The following is a 21,527-nucleotide window of genomic DNA, read 5'->3' as shown; positions in this document are numbered from 1 at the left end:
TTCTCTCCCTCTCTCCTTCCCTTCCCCTCTAAAGATAAATAAATAAAATTTTTAAAAATAAATAAATAAAAAAGCAGCACCCTCTTCCAGTTACTAGCTGTATAATTTTGGACAGTTCTCTATCCTCAGAACCATAATTTACTGTATGTCAAATAGTGCTACTTACCTCATAGAGCAGGTATAAAGTGAGGATTAAATGAGGTGCTGGCAACTCAATAAACACTTGGAAAACATAGCTGATTTTCTGTTATGCTTTTCTATATTTAATGTAGTCATTAGTATTCCAAAGTTTCCAGATTTTTTAAAATCTGTAAATGTTTATATTGGCTCTTCTCTAAATAAGAGAAAGTTTTGGTCAAGACTCATAAGTAACGTTTTCATCTAAATTAAACTGTTCATTTTTCAACGGTTTTGTTTTTCTCCCTCAGTTGTCATTTTTCACAAAGAAATACGGTTTTCGATCAGTTTCACGGAAGACGCTGTCACGTGAACATCGAGGGGGGAGACAGAGTGGCGGTGCTGATGCCGAGTGGTCCGCGGGGCGCATTCAAAGCTCAGGCCCACACCTTAGGCGAAGGACTGCCCGTTCCACAGCACCACAGCTGTGCAGAAAAGGCCACACGTACAGCCACGGCTCCCCCAAGCTGCCTCATATACGGGGTGTTTGACGGGCGTTCTTCCAGTACCCAAATAAACATATCATTTCTGAGACTTTAATTGCTATTAGCTGTGAAAAATACATCCCATGTCTCCTCAGTGCTACATAATCTCAGGTGTAGACAGCACAGCACTTTTTACTGGAGAAAGGGAAGGCGTCTCTGATGTTAGTACCGCTTTTCTGCCCACACTCTTCTCCTTTCCCTGCGTGCTCATGCTTCCACCGCGCCCAGCACCTGGCCGCACACCTGCCATGCTGTGTCCTTGTATTTCTGGCTGAACAATCAAAAGAGCACTATCGGCTGCGTTTGCAGCTTCCTTACTACCAAATGAAGAAATGAGGGTTTTACTGAATTGTCTTATAGCTACAGAGGATTTTCAGAAATCTCCATAGCTTCATAATCATTAAGCAGAGTAACTTTAACTAAAAACCATTTAAACTTACTTAATCTCCGTTCCTTTCTTGACTGAATCATGAAAGTAATAAACGCCTTTTTTTTAATGTCCAGGTAATCCTTTCAGTTCTGTTTGGTGATTGACAGGACATTTAGCCTTTGCTAATATTTCCGCTCTCGAGCCAAACTGCTTTAACAGTAGGTGGTGCTACGAATGCACACACACACAAAAAAATGCATCTAGATCAACAGAACCGTCACAGCTTTATTTTGTGACTCATTACAACATAGAAATACGCCTTTAATACTTCATATAAAGTTACAGACGAATGCGATTTTTTTCTTTTTTTTCCCTTTTAATGAAAATGATTTAACTTAGAAATCTATTGTGAAAACTTCTGTCTAGTTTTGCAATTCTCAGATATTCCAGTGCAAAAATAGATCCCATTACAGACAACATAAAGTGCTTGGAATGAAGAGCCAATGACAAAAAGCACAAAAACACAGCTTCATCCTCGGGTATAAGAAGAAAGAACACTTAATCCTTATGTAAATATAAACATTCTATAAAAGGGGTGCAACAATTTTAATGCAAATTAGAACAATATTATTATAGCACTATATTATTACTAGTAAATAGTAACAAGGGTACAAATTAATTATCTCAGTATCAAAGTGGTTCAATATTCTACGACACATGGCTCTTTGGGAAAAAAATTCCTGATATATACAACCACAAGAAGAAAACATAGACAAATCCCTTTAGTCAACAGTTACATACAGTGAATGATGTGCAACATTTAATAGTCACAATGCATTGCTTTCAGCACAGATACTGAAATACAGTAGTTTGAGGTTTGGTTTAAAAAAACAAGACAGACAATGAACCGTGCTGGGCATTTAGGTATAGAGGGCTTTGTTACCGTTTTCTTTTGTATGTTTCATATTCACAGTTGTTACTAAGGTTTCCAAGATGTCCGAAAGAAGCAAAAGCAGGCATCTTTGAACACTTGGGAATGTCTGAAACTCACACAGTTATATTTCCACAGGGAATATATAGAAATTTTACTTGAGTATGGAGTTGGTAAAAATTTCCACTAATGTTTACACAGGAAACTTTAGAAGATTACTATTTAAATAGTCTAAAAGGTAACAGTATTAATGAAGTTGATGTGTAACTGTAGATTGTTTCCAGCTTCAGAAGAGATCCTTTTAAATCTATATTGAAACATTGTATATTTTTTTCAAAATAGTTCACAGTGTCTTTTGAAAAATTTTTTTTAAATATGGCCTTGATGTCAGAGTAATTAAAGCAAGGATCTGCTCGTAGATTGGATAAGAGTGGAAAATTCAAACATGATTCTAATGAAATGGGAAAACTAACAAGTTTAAATTTGAAAAATATTGAACAAGGAGAAACTACTATGAATTTTACATAATTTTAGAAAGTATAAAATAAAATGATTTCATTATCTCTAGTTTTTGGAACTACACCTTCATTACGTGCTTATCATTTTAGAAAACAACTTTGGCATTTATTTCTAAAAGTAATTTCCTTTTCCAATCAATGAGTTATGTAATAACATTCTGTTAATTTTTAAAAAACTAAAAAATAATTTAAAATAGATCTGAAATCTTACATCCTTAGAGTTAATAAGTTTTAGAACAAGTAATGAAAGATCACTTGAACTACACCAAACAGTAGTTCCCTCATGTTTGTTGTCTCAAGACAGGTAACCTTAAGCATTAGTAAAATAATATTTTTGAAGTGTTTATTGACTAAGAATATAGGACTGGGTTGGAAAACCTGAAATATACTTCATGCGAGGGCATCTGTTATTTTTTTTCACGACAGGTTAGTGATTTTAGAAATGAAAAATCTGGGATTATGTGACTGTAGTATCAAGACTTTCAAAGACAATTATTTGAAGTTACTAAAAGCCGTAAGCACAAATTGTCTTGCTTAACAACTTTTAAAACTAGCTGTCTTCTCTGTAAAAAATATTCATTATTGAAGTCTTGTGACCCCTAGGACATTTAAATACTCTTGACTGTTGCATTGCTGCTATTTTCAAGAAGTGGGTGGTCCGATTCTCTTTCATCGGGACCCCGCAACCACAGCTGAACACCCTGTATTGGTAAACCAGTTAGCTAAACAACATGGCACAGGAAGTCTGAGTCTCAGTTGCTCCCCACCCCATCCATCCACCCACCCACACTCCCTCGGCTATAACACAGACTCAAGAAATAAACTTGATCAATGAACTGAGATGAGAGTATTTGAAAGGATCTTCAAGGAACTAAAATATAGTATCATGACAGCTTGACCATCACACTGTGTTCTAGTCACAAGGCACTAGTCAGACGATCCATCTGCGAGCTCACGTGGAAAAAGAGCAGGTGGGGCAGTGTGGCCGTACTCCCCTCTGCCACAGGTTTCCACAAAGAGGCCATCATAAGGTTTCCAAAGTCACTGAAGGAACTTAAATTTCCAAACAACAGTAAAAGTACAAAGATTTTTGTCAAAATACAACTCCATCTTTTTGTATGCTAGATTACTTCAAAAAGCCAGAAATAATACTACGCCGTGTCAGATGAGATCTTGAGATGCAGTGTACCGTGTTGGCGGACAATCAGGACCAGTGAACACAAGGGACACAGGCCTGCCCAGGAGTGAACACACCATCTCTTTCATCCCACGCCCTGGCCCCAGCAGCTTACAGCCCCAACAACTCGGCTGCTGGTTCTTTGCTTCTTACTAGGACGTAAGTGCATTTAAAGAGTCCCAGGAAAAAAGACCCTGGAGACCCACAGCTCCAAGCGAGGGACAATGTAACAAGGAAACCAATTCTCATTTGTCCACAGCCACCCGCAGTCTGCATGTTACCACCACCAGAGCAGCTCACTGATGTGGGGATCAAAGCAGGACACAATGGCACCATATTGTCACCTGATATTTGACGATGTCGATGGATTCTGAGTAGAACTGCTTCCACCAAAGTGTGTATGACACACCAGGGTGCTTCGGGCTTTCTGAGCACAACTTGGCACTAAGAACTCTGGTGCACTCATTGCCATCAATCGACAGAGGTGTCCCCAGGAAACCAGTCTCCTGGCATGGCCCAGCTTACTGAGTGATGATGTGCATGCATGCCTTTTGATTTGGGGAGGTGATCACTGGCCACAGTTACTTGATGAATCATTGCTGCAACCCCAGTGAGAATGCAAAGGGAAAAAAAGTATGATTTCAAACCCAAATGTCCACTGGGTTCCATACTAGAGTTTTACGTAGGCATAAGGTAACAAACTAAATTCAAGTCTTTTTCACTCGAGAGCCGTAAGACATCGGCTACAAAGGCACTGCCCCTGTTGTGGAATTTTGTTTTCATTGCATTGAATTGCATTGCATTGAATAGTGTCAGTACAGTATCCAGTTTACTTCTTCTCACAGAAACTTCCAGCTCTTTCCTCTGGACTCTTCACCTGGTGCAAAGGAAGGGCAAGTCCCTCCTTTCTCTGAGCCACACTGTGTGACCAGGATTGTTCACACGTAACTTTCTTTCACTTTCTCATCCTTCAGGAAAGATGTGAGAACTGCAACGTCCACTACTGTCTGGTTTTTGTGTAATGACAGGTCCTTTAAGTGGTCATCGTCACTTTGGTCCTTGGCAAAGTTTACAAATACCTGTCAAGAGAAAGAAAGATGGATCTTTATAAAGACCCCTTCCAGTTTTCTCTTTCTTTATTTTAGTTGTGTTTTTCCCTAGGTGAACACTAGGTCAGAGAGGAAAACACAAGATAGCATAGATTATCTAGAAAATTGTGTGAAAGAGGGGAATACTTGAAAAAGCATTAACCATTTAAAAAAACCTTCTCTACTGACTCCCAAATCACCAACTGCTAAATCATCTATGGCCTACACAGGTTTGATTAAAAGGAAGGGGGACAAACACTAACATTTACTAACTACCTACTAACTGCCAAGATCTGTTGTTACTTAAATGGGCTAAGGTGCCTGGCAAAATGGCACATGGTAGGTACCCAATAAACGGTAGTTATTAAGATTATTATTACAGCTCGTCTCATAATAACCCTATACAGTAGACAGCATCATCTCCCTTTTCAGACTCAGAGACACTTAGTAAAACAGGCAGCTAGTAGAAGATGGGAATTCAAGCTCAGGTAGGCTACCCTGCTCTGGGGCCCATGGTGGCGTGAGGAAGGGAGCAGGACTCCTCTCCCTGGAACACCGATCGAATTTGATATGCAAAGCTTACTTGGTCAAGTGTTGTCTGAGAAACAGAGTAGTCCTCTATGTGGAGCCGCTTTTTGCTCTGGGAAAGGATGCTGAATATGCGGGCCAGGGAAGACAGTGAGGACGGGAGCTGGTACTGCAGCATGTTCCGGTGCTTCTCCTTGAGGACGCTTCCCGGGAAGGCCAGTCCGAAGAAGTCCTGGACGGGCTTCAGGTCAGGGTTGGACCCTGCTATTCGTACCACTATTGTATAACCGTCTCCAAACCTGAAAGCAGGAACACAAAGTCCCGATGGAAGATCCTCAGGATGCTTTTCAAAAGAAGAAGAGGGGTCCCTGGTCCCTGACAGACCCAGAATTAAGCGTCAGAGAGAAGGAACTCGTTCTCATTGACGGAACACCTGCTCTAGGAGAGGCGCCACGCTGAGGGCCTCGGGCACGTGGTTTCACTGAATCCGCACCTGACCCTGCAAAGCCCAGCAGGTGTTCCAGAGAATCCGAAGCCCAGGAATTTGGTTACTTCCCCACAGAACAGAGCTCATAAGGGGCACAGCCAGGGTGTGCACCATCTGCGTTTGACTCCAAAGCCTGTGCTCTAACCATCCTGGCATGCGCATACTTTTCTATTTCATCTCCATAGCAAAGCTGAGGGAAAATATTCCTTAGGGAAACTCCTCTCAGAGATGTTAAGTGATGTGCCCAAGGGCAGACGACCAGTCAAAAGTAAAGACAGAATTGGAATGCAGCTCTGTTCGACCTCCAAGCCCCCATTCTTACCACTATACCATTTCGTTCCGTATATTTCCCTTTAGTTTAGAGCCACCGTTTATACACACACAGAAAGAAAGAGATACAAGCTTTCTCAGCTGGTACTATCCCAAGGAAATGACCTCTGTTACCTATTTTTCAGATGTTGGACGCTACCAAGACACCTGAACTTCCCATTGACCATAATTGCCATCCTAGTGCAAAGAGCTTCGCATTCTTCCATACTGTGGGAAAACAGAACGAGGTGTAAGCTTTAGAGAGACGCTCCTTTAGAACATCACCACGACATCTGACATTTCCAAGAAACATTCCCAGCTTTCTAAGTTATAACTGCATCCTATTATAAACACTGTTCACTGCAGTGCTGTTTAAAGTCAGGACAAAGTGGAAACAATCCAAGTGTCTACAAAACATAGAATTAAATAAATCTGGAGCCTATCCAAATGGACTACGATCTAGCTAGAAGAAATGACTGACTTGGAATATCATTCACGGTACACTATTAAACGAGAAAGAGCAGTTACACTAAGTTTGCATTTTTGTTTAAAAATCACACACACAGACTACACACACTCGTGTATTTAGATTTGCATAAGAAACGGCAAATATATTATTGCCCGATGATAGTAATAGTTATCTAAGGTGATGCAATTCAGACAATTATAATTGCCCTTCTCATTGCCTACTTGTATTTTCTAGTTTTCACACAGCTATCATTTATATCAGTTGGAAATCTGAACATCACACCCTGGAGAAGCCAAGCCAGGTCTTCACTACAGACCTGTGAGATGTAAGCACTACTGATCTGCCCTCCTTGACCACACTGAGGGCACAATTCCACAGGAATCTCCGGGCTTTGGGGTCCATGCCAGTGGTCGGCTCATCCTGCAAGTACAAGAAAATAAGTCCTATTATTTGCTGGGGGGCGGGGAACAAAACATCAAACACAGATTTGGTTTCAGATGCAGAAGCATCTCTGGAACAGCCTAACTCTGAACTCACCCTTCCTAGTTATTTACTGATGGACCAGAGAACCAGACTTTACATACAAGAACCAGTTCACTCTCACAAACGTCTCCTTGAAGCAGGAAAACTCAACTGATATTTTTATGAAATCAGATTTCTCCGAGTCAACAGAAATGGAAGGGAAAAGAAGCCATTTAGTTTCAGTTGTCTTTTCGTGACTGACAAGTATATACTAAAAATTCTTTTTGTCTGAAATCTCTACAGAGGTCAGTACAAGGTTCTGATAAAATTCCATCTCCTTTTCTTCTTCGAGCTCACTCCAGCTTAGCCTGTCTTACTGTACTTGCCAGTCTTAAATTCCAGGTCCAAACAGCCTGGCTAACATGAAAGCCTCAACCAAGGCTTCTTTCTGTAGTAACTTCAGTGCTTATCCCCACAGAAGGAAAGGGGTCAAGGGCCACCATCCCACCTAATCTTCCATCTTCCTGTCAGCACGTGAGGACTATGGCCCCCACACTACTTTGGGGATCTTGAAGCTATGTCCACACTCTCCATATTCAGGGATGAACACAGAGATGGTAACAAAAAGAACGTTTCAGAGAAAAGGCAAACCACACACCCAGCCTCAGCACACTTGCTGGGTTCTCCATGCCAGAGAAGCGAGGTCCTGGGAGCACCTCCCTTTTGCAGCCTCAGAGAGCACGGCAAAGCCACCCGGGGTGTGTCAGGGACAGGCCCAGGGGGCTTCCCTCTGTCTCTCTGAGGCTGCTCCGCTGTTCCCGGTCAGGGGAGGGGTGCCTGTCACGGGCTAGCTGGTCATGCAACATCCTGGACGTACAGGAGTTTTCTAGAAAAGTGCTGTTTTCCATTTACAGACTCACTCACCAGAAACACCACAGGAGGCTCGCCGATCAAAGCCATGGCCGTTGAAAGCTTGCGCTTGTTACCTCCACTGTAGTTGCCAGCGTATTTTTCACCGTACTTCACAAGGCCCAGTTTCCGAATTGCCCACTCACCGACCTAGAGCAATGAAAAGCAACTTGACATTCATCTGGTTTGGAAACTTTATCACTCTCTCCTACACTTACATAGGAAAAGTCTTCCACTGAGTCGGACCAGATTCTATAATCATGGTCTAGAAAGTGCCACAGAGCCAAATGCAGGGAGAATGGCCCTTCCGTTCTGCCCTTCAGCGTGTGCCTCCCCACCCCACCACCACCACTGAGTCCCACGCTGAAAAAAAACAGAAAATTTTTTTGTTTTTTTTTGTGGGGGCAAAAAAACAAAATTTCACGCTTCTGCACCCATGAAGAAAAACAGCCTGAAGCTGATGGTCACGTTAAAGTCAAAGCCATCAGGTATACTGTCAGGATGCCATACGAGGCAGGCTAGCTTGCTGCTGCCCACAGTACCTTGCCCACTTCTTTCTCTGGGACGCCTCTCAAGAGGGCAAAGAACTCCACGTGTTCTCTCCCGGTCATCAGCTCTGTGATGGCATCGAACTGAGGACAATAGCCCATGTTTTGATGAACTTCGTGGATGTTTGATAAGATACTGCAAAGAAAAATGAAACCGATCAGGTTTTGGGCATTTGGAGATACTCTGATCAGACGGTCTTGCCTAATGTTCCTATAAAGTATGCCTGTATGTGACACAAAATACCCATGAGCAAACATGCTGTAGGAACAGCCCTTCTGCCCCTGGATGCCAGCCCCTCCTGGCAGTCAGGGTTCCTGCCTCTGTCCTGCCCAGTCTTGGCATCTGGTTCCCCCAACGCTTCAATCCGTAGGCTCAGTCCCACGTTAGAATTCCCGAGTCCACCCCAAGCACAGCAGCACCTTTACCCATAATCCCACTCATACAGTTCTGGGACTGTAACATGAACTTCTACCCCAGCCTTGACACTGTGATCCAATCATATGCACCAAGTGCTCGGCTGTCCCAAAGTCTCCTTCGTGGCCGTTCAGATGCAGAGCAGGCCCAGCAACTCTGGGTGTGAGTTCCCTCCGCACACTGCTGCCCACACACTGGACTCAGCCACAGCGCGTTCCAGCCACCCACCCTGGTCCTGCTAAATATCCAACCAAGGCACCCTCCTGGTTTTTAAGGCGACAGGAAAAAATACACCTATAAACACAATTTCACATACATTGGTAGGATGGCTTTTAGGCACAATAAAACCAATCTCAGTTAAGAGCCCCGGATGTGGGAGAAGCTCGGGGTCCACATCCAACGTGAGGGCTACACCTCAGCCACCACTTCTGGACAGCCCTGAGTTTGGCCTTTCAGCAGTACTCGTGCCTCTCTGCTATCTGATTAGTACTCCCAGACCCACCCTTTTCCAGAATGACCACTGTGGTGCCCATGGACACAGCCTGGCTCTCAGCTACACTGCCCAGGCCAGCTCTTACGGCCGTTGTTTGGGCCACTTACTGGCCTTCAGGGGTGTGTACCCCAGGAGCCCGGCGCTAGGGACAAGCCTGGGGAAGCAGATGTGCACCTGAGGCTTTATTCTAGACTTCTGTTCTCTTAAACCTCCTTTGCACTGCTCCTGAGAAAACTGCTTACAGACACAGGAGGGGATCCATGAGCACATTAAATTCCTTATTCTCTTCAATGTTATTGGTTAGTACCCACCCCCGTCCCATCCATTGTTCAAACGGTGAGTCATCAGCCATTAGGGGCTTGTGAAATGAATTTATTGGGTCACAACCAGTATTTTTAAACAAGGTGGGGTAGAGAGTAGAATAAGAAATGTCAGAGTGCCCTACAAGTAGTAGGAGTAGGTATTGTTTTACAACATTTTATTATACACTTGTGTATGTCTCTGTATTTACTGGGGTTAGTCATAAAATATATTTGCTAGTATGGGTCACGGTCAGGTAAGTTCAAAACCCAGCGCCTTGTACCATTGCTTACAGGTCTCTCGAGTGCAGCCGTACGCCTAGTGATCAGACCGCCAGTGACCTGTGCCTTCTCAGGCAATAGCCTCATATACTGACACAACCTGCAGAAAGCGCAACTTGGCCAGTGCATACCCTTCACCTTGTAGGAATTTTCCCCTGAGGAAATAATCTTAGATGGGTGCAAGGACAAACTTCCATAGTAAAAAACAGAAACTAACAAATATCCAACAATAGGAAATTGATAGAATAAACTATAGGTATAGGCAATAGGGGAATCTTATGCAGAATATAAAATTCTACATTGTAGACTATGTAAACTTCTGGGAAATTATGATAATATATTCATAAACAATGAAAACTAATTTTAAAAATAGCAATACTATATGATTCAATTATTATAATACATTTACATGTGCATGTAAAATAAATTTAGGGTGATGGGAAAGTTTCAAACTGGATTGTGGTGATGGTTGCAAAACCCTGCAAACTTACTTCAAAGGGGTGTGGTTTTGGTTGTGGTTGTTTTTTTTCGTAAACTCTATATGGTACTGTGCGATCATTAAAAAGGCAAACGATTTATTTAAGTAAGTAATAAAGGTTTTGTAACAAAACACAGACCGCCTCTTTTCCCACCTGTTCTTGTTGAGGAAAGCGTCTCCTCTGGTCACAGTGGTGTCTCCAGTCAACATCTTGAAGGTCGATGACTTTCCAGCCCCATTAACTCCCAGGAGCCCAAAGCACTGAAAAGGATTAAATAAGGGGTTTAAGCAACTTACGAAAAATCCGACTATAAATGACCATTATGAAATAGTTACCTCGGCTTAGTTTTTATATAACATGATCCTAAAATATTCTCAAATATCAATGAAGAGTCAAATGTTTTCCTGGTCTTCAGGAATCACGTGGGCATTTTATGTTTCTTTTTTTGGTGCACTGTTCCTGGAAGTACAGGTCGATGCGTGGACTGGATGGAGCAAGCGCCTACTCCATCTCCTTATTCTAAAATGCCATGTAATATACCGTCCTCAGATAGAGGATGGGTCAGATATTAAACTGAAAAGGACAGACATACACTAGATCTTAGCCAAAAGGCCAAGAAGCTATCACATGGGCATTTAAACAGATATTTTATGATCAGTGGCATCACTTTAAGTGCTGTTGTGTTTTGTAATGTTATCAAGTCCTTAACTGGAGGCCAAAGTTAATGAGTGAAAAATAGTAATGAGAGCCAACGGGTCAAATTTTACTATATAATCTGGCTAAAGGGCATGAAAGAACACAAACATGAAGAAGAAAAGAGGAACTCTCATTTTGAAAATCAATGTGAGTTTCATCATCTTGAACAGATCACAACATCACATGTTGGGCATGCATATTCTTTTTACACTGCCTGAGATTATCTTAAATCATTCTCTTGATATATGGGGTGGCCAGTCTCTCTCAATGACTGATTGCTTCAGAGAGACACAAATAGAGAAGCCTTTAAAAGCCACTTCTACCCCCTGACAAACACTGTTGTTTGACTGGGTAGACACAGTCTGAATCAATAGGGACAAACACAATGTAGGGAAAGAGCCTTTACCTCACCAGGAGGAATGCCAACACAAATCCTGTCAACAGCAGGCTTCCTCTTCCTTCTATATATCTGCAACAAACAAAATGCAAAAGCTCATGAGCCATAGTGATTCACAGCTATCCCAGGCAGCCATGAAGAAGGAATCCCAGCCCAAACACATCGCAAAATAAGAGCAATCAGTAAGACTAAGTTGCATATTAGAAAGTACTAAGAGCCCTGGCTTTTTCTTTTTTTAAGAATGTACCTCTTTAAAAAAAGATTTTATTTATTTATCTTAGAGGGGAAGGGAAGGAGAGAAGGAGAGAAATATCAATGTATGGTTGCCCCTCATGTGTCCCCTGTTGTGAACTGGCCTACAACCCAGGCATGTGCCCCGACTGGGAATTCAACTGTGATCCTCTGGTTTGCAGGCCCACGCTCAATCCACTGAGCTACACCAGCCAGGGCCATGGCAATGGGTTTCTGCACTACTCTGAGGCTCAAAATACAAGTGGATTTCTTTTCATTTTAAATCTAGCATCAACCTTTCACAAAACATACTGGTCATCAAGGTCTACATAGTTTTTCACTTAATATATACAGATACTATAGATTTTTTAAAATAACTAAATCGACAAAGCTTGGTATAGGTGCACACTTTGAGAAGCAAGCTCTTTTTAGTAAGCTCAAGTCAGCAAAATGCTAGTTTCCAACATATAAATCTGGAAAAAACTGAAGACGCACTATTATAGCCCATATTCACTGCCTCACCTTAGTCAACTCCTTGATTTCCAAGATGTCATTCTGTCCTCCGCCATCAAGAATTCTCTGTCTTTCCCGCCTGACATCCTCATCCTCATCATTCAGAGGAGGAAGTTTTGCCTTTACAGGTCTTAGGAAGACAAATTTAAGAAAAGTCAACCTTTCAAGCTATTTTCCAAGAGAGAAATCTTTCTAAAGCAGTCCTGTAAAACCTACTCTCCACAGTGTCCGGGACTGGTAGTGTGGGGGCCCGTATTCCCCATTAGGAATACAGTTTGATTATCTGCTTGGAGCTCTATTCAGTCCCCACACACTGGTAAGTACGCCCATGTGCTTCCCCTCTGTGGTCCCCAAGCAGGTGCTCCTCCACGAGTTCGGAGAAAAAGCTCACCTGGGCCTGATGAAGAATCTGTACTGGATCAAAACAGTGATGAGGAAGAACACCACCCCTTCCACGGCCATGGCAAACAGGTTTCGTCCCACCAGGTCCCAAGAGAGTGGCGAGACAAAGCGATTTTCCCCTGGTAGGCACAGTGCAGAGGTCTAGTCAGAGTAGTAGCAAAACACGATAGCCCTTCCTCAAGTTTAGGTTCAAATGCACTTCTCTTCCTGGGAACACCAGAGGTCATCACCCATGAGGAGGAGAAAAAATGTAAGGGCGTGACCAATGTCCCAGTCTGATGCAGGTAAGGTTTTGGGAAAACACACTGTGATTCCGTTTCGATCAGAATTTCGGAGCCAACGTGCATTAGTTCTGTAACGTCATCTAACATATGTCATGTCTCCTCTTTAATGAGATGCCAAGATCCTTTGTAAAAGGCAACAATCCGGGGTAATTTTTAGTGTCAGGATTTTAACAAATTATAAGTTTCACTAAAACCAGAGAGCACTTTAAAAACCTGCCCCATCAGTAGCATGTAATTTAACCTTGTGACTCAATCAAATCACCTGGTTTTATGTAAGTATTCCTTTAAATTCCTTATGCATCTCCTCTGTACCTTCAAATTAAAAAAAAAGTCTCTGCCCTGTGTCCCTTGAATAGCAATGCCCATCTAACTCACATGAGCCAGTGGATAAAGAGCAGTAATGTGGCCACAGGAGAAATACTTCTAAGGACTACGAAGGTAGAAAGCTGCAGCAAATTACCTTTTACAGACTATGTAAAAGATGATATATGACCACATCTGCAGACCTATGATTTTCCTAATGAGCCAAGGTTTGTACCTTTCCTTCTGATTCTCCAGCCTGTATCTAACTCTCAAAGCTGTGGTTTGACTTTTGCAATGACCTTGACTTTCCCAACCACTGGCATTCAGCACTGGATGCAAGCTAAAGGCAATATTTTCCTTACCTCCAAAACTGCCATCTCTCTTTTCTCCCTGCTGTCCCAGACACAAATGGCTGTGTCACGAGACCCATGCCACAACCAGCTATGTTGTCATCAGTCTTATCAGTGGAGGGGAGGCATGTGCCCAGGCACCAGCGTGTTTGCAAAACAAAGGCCAGGGTGGCAAGGCTCCCGCAAACTGCCATCTCAAACAAAACATCCCCCATCCGACCACTGCTGTCACTCACCAAACCTTTCCAGGGCATCAGCCATTGCCTGGTTTTTCACCATGTCAATGAGCCCCCGTCCCAGGCAAAAATGTGGGAAGATCAAGAACACAGACTTCAGGATATCATTGATGTTATTCAACTTCTGGAAAAAAAAAGCAAGACAGAGGGAGGCTGAATGTCATTTGTGGTTGAAGGTAAAAATTTATCAAAGTCTGAGGTATGAAAGTGGAGAAGAAAATGTGATACCCTGAGGTCAAACTGAACCTTTGAATTCAGATACCAGTAAAATAGCATCAGCCATAGCTGATAATATACAACATAATAAAATTTTTGCTCTTTAGAAAATTTGGAATGACACTATGAACATGGAGAAATAGGAGCAAAGTTTATACACATGGTTATGTTTAACCACAAGCAAATCCATCAAAACATCTGCTTAGCACTGTAAAAGCAAATTGCTCCTGTCTGAGTCAATATTTCAGTTTCAGGGTTTTGTGGAAATTTAAGTAATTCTTCTTAAAAATACTGAGCCAGCAGCAGCTAAATATCCAGTAACTGAGTAGGCTGCTATATGCTGGATAAACCATGCTAGGACGCAGGTGAGGCAAAGATTAACCTCAATTCCGAGGGAGAGTGGCACGGACACAGGAGATTATGGCACCACTGGGTATGTGTTGTATGGAGGCACGAACTGAGGGCTCTGGGGGCACAGGGGGAAGAGAGAGCACCTCCCAGCGGGCAGGAAAGGAAAGCTTCCCATTAGAGCTCAACCTTTAAGGGTCAGGCACTAGCAGACCCTGTGACAGAGGAAGAGCATTAGAGCCAGGCCTACAGGAGTGTGGTGGGCTTAAGGGACAACTCAGCTGAAGACTACAGCCTCTTGGGAAAGGAGGGTTAGGATGGGGATGGGCCAGGAAAGGCTGTGCCTCTCTAGAAGGCCTTATGTGCCAAGTTAAGGCGTTTGGACCAAGGCAATGACAACAGGAATGGACAGGGCCCCTTGATTAAGAGATCTGTAATTGTAAGATCTGACAAGGTAACCAGTGGAGTGTGGGAAATGAACAAAAACAAAGCATGTAAGATGACTCAGATGCTGCAGCTTGGGGATCTGGGTGGGTGGGAATGTACCCAGGAAAGCAAGACAGGGAAGGCAGGAGAAATGTCAGGTCCTGAGGGGAAAGATCATTAGGACATGTTGAGTCTGGGGTATCTGCAAATTATTGAAACAGAGCTATGCACTAGGCAAGAATGTGAGACTACAGTTCAAAGGACCCATCAGGGCTAACGGCATAGAATTGAGGGAGAACAACATAAGACACTGAGAGAGGCTGTAGGAAGAGGCTCCGGAATGAATGGCGCCATCCAGAGATAGCACTGGCGATGGAAAGCAAAGGTGGCAGTTGAAAAAATATTGGAAAAGCAACATTTACACAGAAAGAAGTCAAAGAGAACTTGTCTAAAGAAACACAGAGGTTTGATTGATGATATATAAGGAAAAGAGGGAGAGAGATACTACACAAGCTGGAGGAAGAGAGAATCGGAAAAAGGACCGAGTGGTGGGTGGTGTCAGTCCCACAGACAAGGGGCACAAGGCTGTGATTAAATACTGTCCTTGCCCATGCCCCTCCCAGCCGGAGCTGCTGCTCCTGCAGAACTCACATTGTCGGTGAAGAGCTCCAGCACAAACGTGGCCACGCTGCCGTTGATCCCGATGAAGAGGTTCACGCTGGTCAGGACCACGTAGGCGGTGCTGGGGATCTTGAACACGAAGGAGGCTGGGTACATGAGAGGGGTGATCGACCACCTAGGGAGGCACAAAGACAAATGTCCACTGGGTATCCCCGGCCTTCCCTCTGACACTGGGCACCCCCACATGACTCCCCTGCTGACATCGCCGCCCAGAGGTGCCTTACCCGTACAGCAAGAGCAGGAGGGCCAACACGGGCAGGTTGGTGGAGGACACATAGGACTTCTGCTGGAAGCAGATGAAGATGATAATGACCAGCGTGGCGGGGACCACATAGTTGCACTAAAAGTGAAACAAGGAAACCAGGTTCACCCCTGTGTCAAAGACACGACACCTCCCAAGCCTTCACCCTCGTCGGACAGGAAAGGGCAGATACACATATTGGAGCATAACTTTGAATTAATGAAGCCACATAAAGTATTCATCAATATACTGGACAATACATTTTGACAAGCGTTTTACCCTTGACTGGTTTTATAAACTGAACGCCCTTTTTGTCTCTCCAACAGCTGAGCCGAGGTGTCACGCTCAGTAAACTCACTGAACGATAGATTCCCACCCAGAGACATTTCAATTTCACAGACAGCAAATAAGCTTTCATTATTCTTCCCCAAGATGACTGTGTCTGTTTCATCATTAATGCTATATTATAGTCTGCCCAAGTTCAATCTCATGTGTAATCTACCTATGAGGTAAGTGCTTATAATATGAATGTCAGAATTGTTCCATCACACTGAGAAGAATTTTAAAGTCTGTCCTGACACAGTGTCACGAATTACAATGCACAAATAGGGAGCATTTGAGATCTTGCTGCACAGCATATGTCATCACTTTGGCTCAAATACAGTCTTATACAAACTCTCTAAAAATACAAATTGTGAAAAAGTGCGCAAGACCTGAGCATGAGACAATTATGAGAAATCGCTGCTGGCAGAACAAAGCACAGGCAGGGACGTGATGGTCCGTTTGTCAGCTACAAGAAGAATCTGCAGTTTCAGACCACAGGGCTCTGCTTCTGTCTCATTCTGCTCAATGTGCTTATCAACAACTTAGATGAAAACATGATGATAGCAAACTCCAGAGGCTCTGAAGCATGGGAGGGATGGTTATCAGGCAGAAGGATAAGTGATATTCCTGCATTAGGGATTTGATCTTTGATCTCTGAATTTCCTATGCCCGGCAGAAGCGGACAAATAGGAGGCATGTGTTTACTGAATAAAGTAATTACTGAATCAAGATAAAAGCAAATGAACACTGACAAAATGCAGTTTAACAGGGATAAATATAATGTTTAGGCTCAAAAAAAGTCAACTACATTAGTAAAGAGTGACAGAGACCCATTTCCCTGTCAAAGAGAGATTTCAGTTCACTGGCAAATTGCCAACAAGACACTGCTACTTCCAAAATGCAACGCCCCTGGGCTGAGTGATGGAAGTGCAGGGTAAAGATCAGCTCCCTCTAGATGGGTAACCATTCAGACCGCAGCCTGAATAGAAGGTTAATTCTGGGTTTTGCTCTTCAAAAGGGACAGTAACCATACAGAGCATGGCCATACAAAGACACTCGGATCCGAAGAGCGGCACGTCTGAGAAGCTTGCTCAAATCAGCACAGACACCATCATCATCATCGCCACCCGCGTGTGTACTGTGCTCCAGAGATTACGAAACCTGGTCTCATCTATTGTCCTCTCTGGAGAAGACTTAGGTTCAATTGAAAGCTGTCTTCAAATATGTGAGGGGGTAGCCAGTGGGAGAAGAATGAAATTTGCTCTGTATGGCTTACAATTAATGGAATTCACAGGGAGATACATTTCAGCTCCGTTTTACAAAAAGTAGAACTTCGGGATTCTCGGAAGTTTTCCATACTGGTCTGAACAAAAGCAATACCTTGTAGCTGGCATGAAAACTTATTTGCAATAGATGAATAAGCTTCTGGTAAAAGGGGTCGCATTTTCAAATGAATGATGGATTTCCTAGTGAGACAAAGAACAGCCTGACTCTGGAGGTTAAAACCTACCCTACAAGTTGAAGTCTTCCACTTCAACGTGTCTTTGAAAAGTTTTCCATTAGGAAATTAGCTAGTGGTGGTAGTACTGATTGCAGTCAGTGTGGATGGATATTCTTCCTCTCTGGTGTGAGATCAGCTCTGTACTTAAAACCATGCCCAGTGACATGAATGTATACAACTGGCTCTGTCTTTTCCCTTCTCATTCACCTTTAGACTGGCCAGAACACATCGGCAAAGACCAGGGGCTCTTTCACGTGACCCATAGCCCTGGTGGAGATGCGCACGGTGGCAGCAGACCGGCGCGCTTACCATATCCCACACAAAGTTGGACAGCCAGTAGATGACGGGCTTCACTCCGCTGATGAACTGCAGGTGCTTTGCTTTGCTGACCCGCTCCTGGATCAGGAACACGACGAAGCTGGCAGGAACGAAGGACATCGCAAAGATAACACAGATGGACACGAGGACATCCACTGATGTGGTCATCCTGAAAATAAAAAAAAGGCTGTGAGGATTTGAGGGGCCACTGATGCAACTGAAGACTCAGAAAGACACACACACACACACACACACACACACACGGGTGTGAAGCACAGCCCAGGGAAAATAACCTGTCCACCATATATACATTTTTTCAGGGTTAGAAATTATTATTTTCAAGTAAAACAAACAAAAAAAAACCCCAAATCTGACCATTCAAATGCAAAACTGACTCAACCGAGGTTAAAAAAGTCCACTGTCATAATGAAACGATTACAGAAGTCTGAGCGTGGCTTGATGGCATTCACTTTGTTCCACTGTTCTTGACCTTGTCAGAGCAGTAAATTGTAAATTTTTACACACGAAAGACTAGTGTAGCTTGAAAACTACATAAAGCAGAAACATCAATGTGAAACTATTTAAATGAGTTCCTTTCTGACTGTAAATAAATCTGAATACACCAGCATGCGGCATATCAACCCAATAATAAGATTTAATATAAGCTACACATATGAGTTTCTTAACTTTGGTATAAAGATCCCAGTGACACATACTGATGGTTTTCTACAAGTTAAGCAAAAGAAATAACTGCGCCATGCCCCAAATCCAGGAAAGGGACCCGACATGTGAATGCCAACTATGTACCAAGTACTAGATGTGGCAATGAACTGCCTCACTTAACACCACACATCTAGAAAGTTTAGAAACCAGGTTCAAATCCAGATCTTCGTGATTCCAAAGGCTATCTACACTTTGCCTATTTTTTTTTAAGATTTTATTTATTTATCTTTAGAGTGGAAGGGAAGGAGAGAGGAAGAGAAACATCAACGTATGGTTGCCCTTCATGCATCCCCTGCTGGGAACTGGCCTGCAGGGAACCAACCTGCAACCCAGGCATGTGCCCTGACTAGGAATCGAACCGTGATTGTCTGGTTCGCAGGCCCGCGCTCAATCCACTGAGCTACACCAGCCAGGGCATATACTTTGCCTATTTTATATTGGCTTAACATTGCACACACACACACACACAGACACAATTCCGGACTTAAAAACACAAGCTGATAAAAGTATGTTTCACCAAATTTAAAACCAGTGGTGTAAAAACAAACAAAACTGTTTTTTTTTAATTGAACATTACATTGATGGCAAGTTAAAATATTTTCAGGATTTATTAGCTATTTAACTTACCTTATATGAATTCCCCAAATGCAATGGTTTTCACATATTCGAACCATTTATCTACTGCACTTCAATCCCTGCCAGACAATTCCTAAACTGATCACTTTCTGTCCAGAGCAGAGACCAAGCCGAACACACCATAATGTGTTTCCCCAGCTGTCACTCTACCGCCAGCTTCACGGCGCCTCCACAATTACCCCGAACACCCTCTCCCATCCCCACCTGATCCGTTCAGACATAGCGACACTTACAGGGCCACTTCCGAGAGCTGCTGCTTGGTGAGATTCAGAGGGTGATTGAAAGCAGTGATCCCGTACTGGCTAGGGTTCGCTCCTTTCTGCAGGTTGGCCCGCAGAATGGCGTTGTTGATGACATTCAAGAAAGAGCTGACGGCATGCCACCCCTTGTTATTGAACCACACCTGAAATACAACAAGGTAATATTTCCAAATCCTGCTCCTGAGGTGGGTGCACACCCACACGAAACATGTATATAAACTTCAGAAATGCCAGTCACGCACCAAGAAAAAATGCTAGGGTCAGAGAACACAGCAAAGTGATAACAGCAAGGAGGATGGACTGAGCACTGTGCCCAGGCTCGGTGCCAACTGCCTTATCTCCTTAACTTGTTGGCTTTGCCACAGCTTTGAGAGAGCCAGGATTACTGTATCCCTTTTAGAGATTAGGAAACTGAGGCTTAGAGGATTAAGTCATTTGATCAAAGTCCCAAGGTTCATCTGCTGTGCCCGGCAGCAAATTGATTCTCTTAATCACTGTACGGCCTCACTGGTAAACCTACTAGGCTGCCGTCTTCTGTCATGACTGCTGGAAAGGACTTCAGGGAACATAAGGACTACTGTTCATCAAGCAGCTCCTGGAACAAAGGGCTTTACCTTGACGTTGTTTTTTGTGTCCAGTCCTTTCATGAAACTGCCCAAGCTGCTGAGAAATCGATCTGAAGAACTGTCCTGTGAACAACAGAAACCTGCCTCAGTCGAGATGGTTCACAAGAACAACACAGCCCTGGGGAGGGCACTACGACTACCTTGTTCGTGAAAGTGAAATCTAAAGCCACTGAGAAGCAAGTGACCAGAAATCTATAGCACTGATGTTGCCACGAGCCACGAGTCTTGAAGGAACCACAGGGGAGCCCCGTGAGTCAAAGTCCCAAGACACCAGTGTCTCTCTATAACTGGGTGGTGAGGACTCTTCAAAATGCTCCCCTGGCGTCATCCTAAGACCCAGGACTACACTCAACGTGCAGATGTGTCAGACTCATGGGGCCAGTGCCTCCAGAGCAGAGATGCAGACTCTAGGAATATCGCTCCTGTCTGTGATCCCAGCACCCACATCACCCGACCCCCTCGACTCTTACTTAAAAATGAGAAATCACAGAAAGAGAAATGGTCAATGTCTGTTGGGTCCTAAAACCTGATGAAAATATATAGAAAATGATTCATTTCCTGTTTAACCAGTGATTGTTTTTAAAAAAGTACGCTTGATGCTAAGTTTATTTACCTACTGGCTAAATTCATAAATTTAAGTTACTGTGAGAGATTTTCAACCTCTGCATTTGTTTTTGGTCTGCACTTTCAGATATTAAGTGGTCGCTGAGTCCTAGTTCAGTCTTGGCTGGCACAATACAGTACGAGCCAGCAATGACTTTGTACTCACAAGCCTTAAAACAATAAGGTGCTGGGTGATCAGGTTTACCTGCCAACTGCTCCCATGCACCAGTGACTATGGAACCACTTCTGACTTGTCTTGGGATAGATACTGTACCTTGGCCAGATTCAAGATTTTCTTTATCTGCTTGATGGCATCATTAACTTCTTGACTTGGAGGCAGTGACTGAGAATTTCTGGCACCCAGGGAGAACCCGCCGTACCTAGGAGGACAGCCTGACATTGAAACACAGGCAGCACAGTGCCCAGTATCACTTGGCAACAGACCCCAGCTGGGTGTAGACACACTTCATGTAGATGAATTGCTTATTCAAAGCAGGCCTGAAGTGAGACCCAGGGAAAGTTACAACCTGACCTTCTCTGATGGATGTGATAACCTCTTTTTTTACCCTTATGGTTCCTGCCCACATAGGAAGGATCTGAGACTGATTACAGACAGAAAAAAATGGCCATTCGTATCTAGGAAGCTTCTCCTGCTCTGGTTATTCAGGCTGAACTTGGGCTTCAAGGCAAGCAAACAGGAAGTCAAAATGAGTAATGCAGAACACCAACCAGAGAGGCTTGAGGGGGTTTATTAGAAGCTGGCCTTGACTCTTTCCTGTCATCAGA

General features: G+C 43.4%; 1 protein-coding gene and 1 pseudogene across 4 annotated transcripts in view; both read right to left on the bottom strand.

The window, feature by feature from the left end:
• Nucleotides 1-1,297: 1,297 nt before the first annotated feature.
• Nucleotides 1,298-21,527, bottom strand: part of ABCA1 (ATP binding cassette subfamily A member 1) — a 120,425-nt gene continuing 100,195 nt past the window's right edge. For all 4 annotated transcript variants that reach the window (XM_037125993.2, XM_037125997.2, XM_037125994.2 and 1 more), the window contains 17 exons: nucleotides 21,016-21,121; nucleotides 20,127-20,201; nucleotides 19,486-19,655; nucleotides 17,885-18,062; nucleotides 15,734-15,849; nucleotides 15,480-15,624; nucleotides 13,839-13,962; nucleotides 12,655-12,784; nucleotides 12,273-12,393; nucleotides 11,529-11,591; nucleotides 10,580-10,686; nucleotides 8,453-8,594; nucleotides 7,926-8,060; nucleotides 6,856-6,959; nucleotides 6,206-6,298; nucleotides 5,330-5,573; nucleotides 1,298-4,737 (listed from right to left, as the gene is read on the bottom strand). In XM_037125993.2, the coding sequence (XP_036981888.2) occupies nucleotides 4,597-4,737; nucleotides 5,330-5,573; nucleotides 6,206-6,298; nucleotides 6,856-6,959; nucleotides 7,926-8,060; nucleotides 8,453-8,594; nucleotides 10,580-10,686; nucleotides 11,529-11,591; nucleotides 12,273-12,393; nucleotides 12,655-12,784; nucleotides 13,839-13,962; nucleotides 15,480-15,624; nucleotides 15,734-15,849; nucleotides 17,885-18,062; nucleotides 19,486-19,655; nucleotides 20,127-20,201; nucleotides 21,016-21,121 (2,194 nt within the window). In that variant the 3' untranslated portion in view covers nucleotides 1,298-4,596. The remainder of the gene's footprint in view (nucleotides 4,738-5,329; nucleotides 5,574-6,205; nucleotides 6,299-6,855; nucleotides 6,960-7,925; nucleotides 8,061-8,452; nucleotides 8,595-10,579; nucleotides 10,687-11,528; nucleotides 11,592-12,272; nucleotides 12,394-12,654; nucleotides 12,785-13,838; nucleotides 13,963-15,479; nucleotides 15,625-15,733; nucleotides 15,850-17,884; nucleotides 18,063-19,485; nucleotides 19,656-20,126; nucleotides 20,202-21,015; nucleotides 21,122-21,527) is intronic.
• Nucleotides 10,870-11,050, bottom strand: LOC119034863 (uncharacterized; annotated as a pseudogene).

The sequence above is a fragment of the Artibeus jamaicensis genome, unplaced genomic scaffold (assembly GCF_021234435.1).
Source record: "Artibeus jamaicensis isolate MK-2021 breed Jamaican fruit bat unplaced genomic scaffold, CSHL_Jam_final scaffold_1964, whole genome shotgun sequence".
NCBI classification, from domain to species: Eukaryota; Metazoa; Chordata; class Mammalia; order Chiroptera; family Phyllostomidae; genus Artibeus; species Artibeus jamaicensis.
Note: the sequence above shows the minus strand (reverse complement) of the source record. Positions and strands in the feature narration are given on the sequence as shown.